The sequence below is a fragment of the Hipposideros armiger genome, unplaced genomic scaffold, assembly GCF_001890085.2.
Source record: "Hipposideros armiger isolate ML-2016 unplaced genomic scaffold, ASM189008v1 scaffold_522, whole genome shotgun sequence".
Taxonomy (NCBI): domain Eukaryota; kingdom Metazoa; phylum Chordata; class Mammalia; order Chiroptera; family Hipposideridae; genus Hipposideros; species Hipposideros armiger.
The window spans coordinates 410,726-412,485 of record NW_017731872.1 but is presented as its reverse complement, the minus strand read 5'-3'; the positions used below and the strand labels follow the sequence as shown (position 1 = coordinate 412,485).

The window sequence follows — 1,760 nt, the reverse complement described above, 5'->3', positions numbered from 1 at the left end:
TGACAAGCGGCCAGATGGCGACTGGCGCCCTCCACAACTAAGACTGAAGTATAACTTGGCTGGTCCCCTTCCCCAATTCTCCAACACTGTTCCCCTCCCCCGATTCCCCAATTAAAAAAAATACCAATTTGTTTTACTAGGGTTATATTATCAGAAGTTTGCTGTGTAAGCTTACCTTGAAGGGTTCCAAGAAATACAACTACAGCTTAGCTTACATGAGATCTCATGCTGCAGAGACCACTGGCTGAGATTCATGACATCTGGCGCCTCATATATTCTTACTATACCATCTGCTGAACAGGTTGCTAACATAAGACCCATGTGCTTAGGAGCAAATTTCACATCAGTAACAGATGTTCTGCTATCCACTAGAGTTGTCCTCTTAACCTGAAAAAAATAAAAATAACAATTTAAATTATAAACAGTAGTTCCATCAATTATCTGCAATTTCACTTTCTGTGGTTTCAGTTATCAGCAGTCAACCACAGTCCAAAAATATTAAATGGAAAATTCCAGAAATAAACAATTCATAAGTTTTAAATTGCATGCCATTCTGAGTACATGATGAAATCTCTCACTATCAGACTCAGGACATGATTCCTCCCTTTGTCCAGCATATCCACCTGACTTCATCTCATCATGTAGGCATTATGTTGTATCACATCATCACAAGAAGAGTATAATACAGTAAGGTATTTTGAGAGAGATACTTTGATTACATTCACATAACTTTATTACAGTATATTGTTATAATTGTTCTACTTTATGAATGTTGTTGTCAATCCCGTGCGGTGCTGCAGTGCCTGTAATTTATAAATTAAACTGTATCATAGGTATATATGTAAGAAAAAACGTAGTATGTGTAAGGTTTGGTACTACCTACAGTTTCAGCCATCCACTGGGAGTCTTGGAATGTATCTCCTATGGATAAGAGGGGACTACCAAAAAAAAAGAAGTATGTTACAATGGAAAGAACACAGGCTCTAAAATCACACAGAACTCCTCTGCTATTTACTACATAGGTATATACCTTGAACAAGTTATTTAAAAACTATCTGTGCCTCAGTTTCTTCAAAAGCACTCGGAAAAATGCCATACATAGCTGGCAATCAGTAACAATAGCCTATAATTAGTTATTCCATTTATAGCAAAGGACAGTAGGCCGTAAATTATGTAAATAGTGTCCCTTAATCGGACTGGTCACTAAACCAGAAAACATTAGAATTTTCATATAGGTAGTTTTGTCATGCAAAGTATTCTGAAAGCAGTAAAATAAATGAATTAAAATTCTTTAACAGTAAAATGAAAGCATGCAATGTCTTCCCTCAAGCATAAAAGTCAGTTAACCCTACTTGGAGCACCATTATTAACTTTTTTTTTTTTTAAAGATTTTATTGGGGAATTGGGGGGAAGATAACAGCATTGGGGAATCAGGGAAGGGGAACAGACAGGCAGACAAATTGCTGTTTTTGTTCTTCAGTCTAGTTGTGAAGGACGTTGCTTCACTGGCCCATGTTGGTATAATCATTGTGCTCTTCCCAGGTGAGGCAATCAGTCGCTGGTCATTGGTCGGCCGCTCACAGAGGCTCCCGGTAGCTCATACCAGCTACCAGCCGCTCACGCAGCTCACAGTAGCCCACTGCAGCCCTGCTGCAGCCTACACCGTTGCCGGCGACTCACAGCAGCCCAGCTCCAGGTCGAGCTGTTGTTCATCATCTTAGCTGTAGAGGGCGAGCGTCACTGGCCCTCTATGTGGGCTC

At 40.0% G+C, this 1,760-nt stretch overlaps 1 protein-coding gene across 3 annotated transcripts in view; it reads right to left on the bottom strand.

The window, feature by feature from the left end:
* The window catches only part of SEH1L (SEH1 like nucleoporin), a 38,187-nt gene that overhangs the window by 21,209 nt on the left and 15,218 nt on the right, over positions 1–1,760 (bottom strand). For all 3 annotated transcript variants that reach the window (XM_019668257.1, XM_019668258.1, XM_019668256.1), the window contains one exon: positions 176–387. In XM_019668257.1, coding sequence (XP_019523802.1) covers positions 176–387 — 212 coding nt within the window. The remainder of the gene's footprint in view (positions 1–175; positions 388–1,760) is intronic.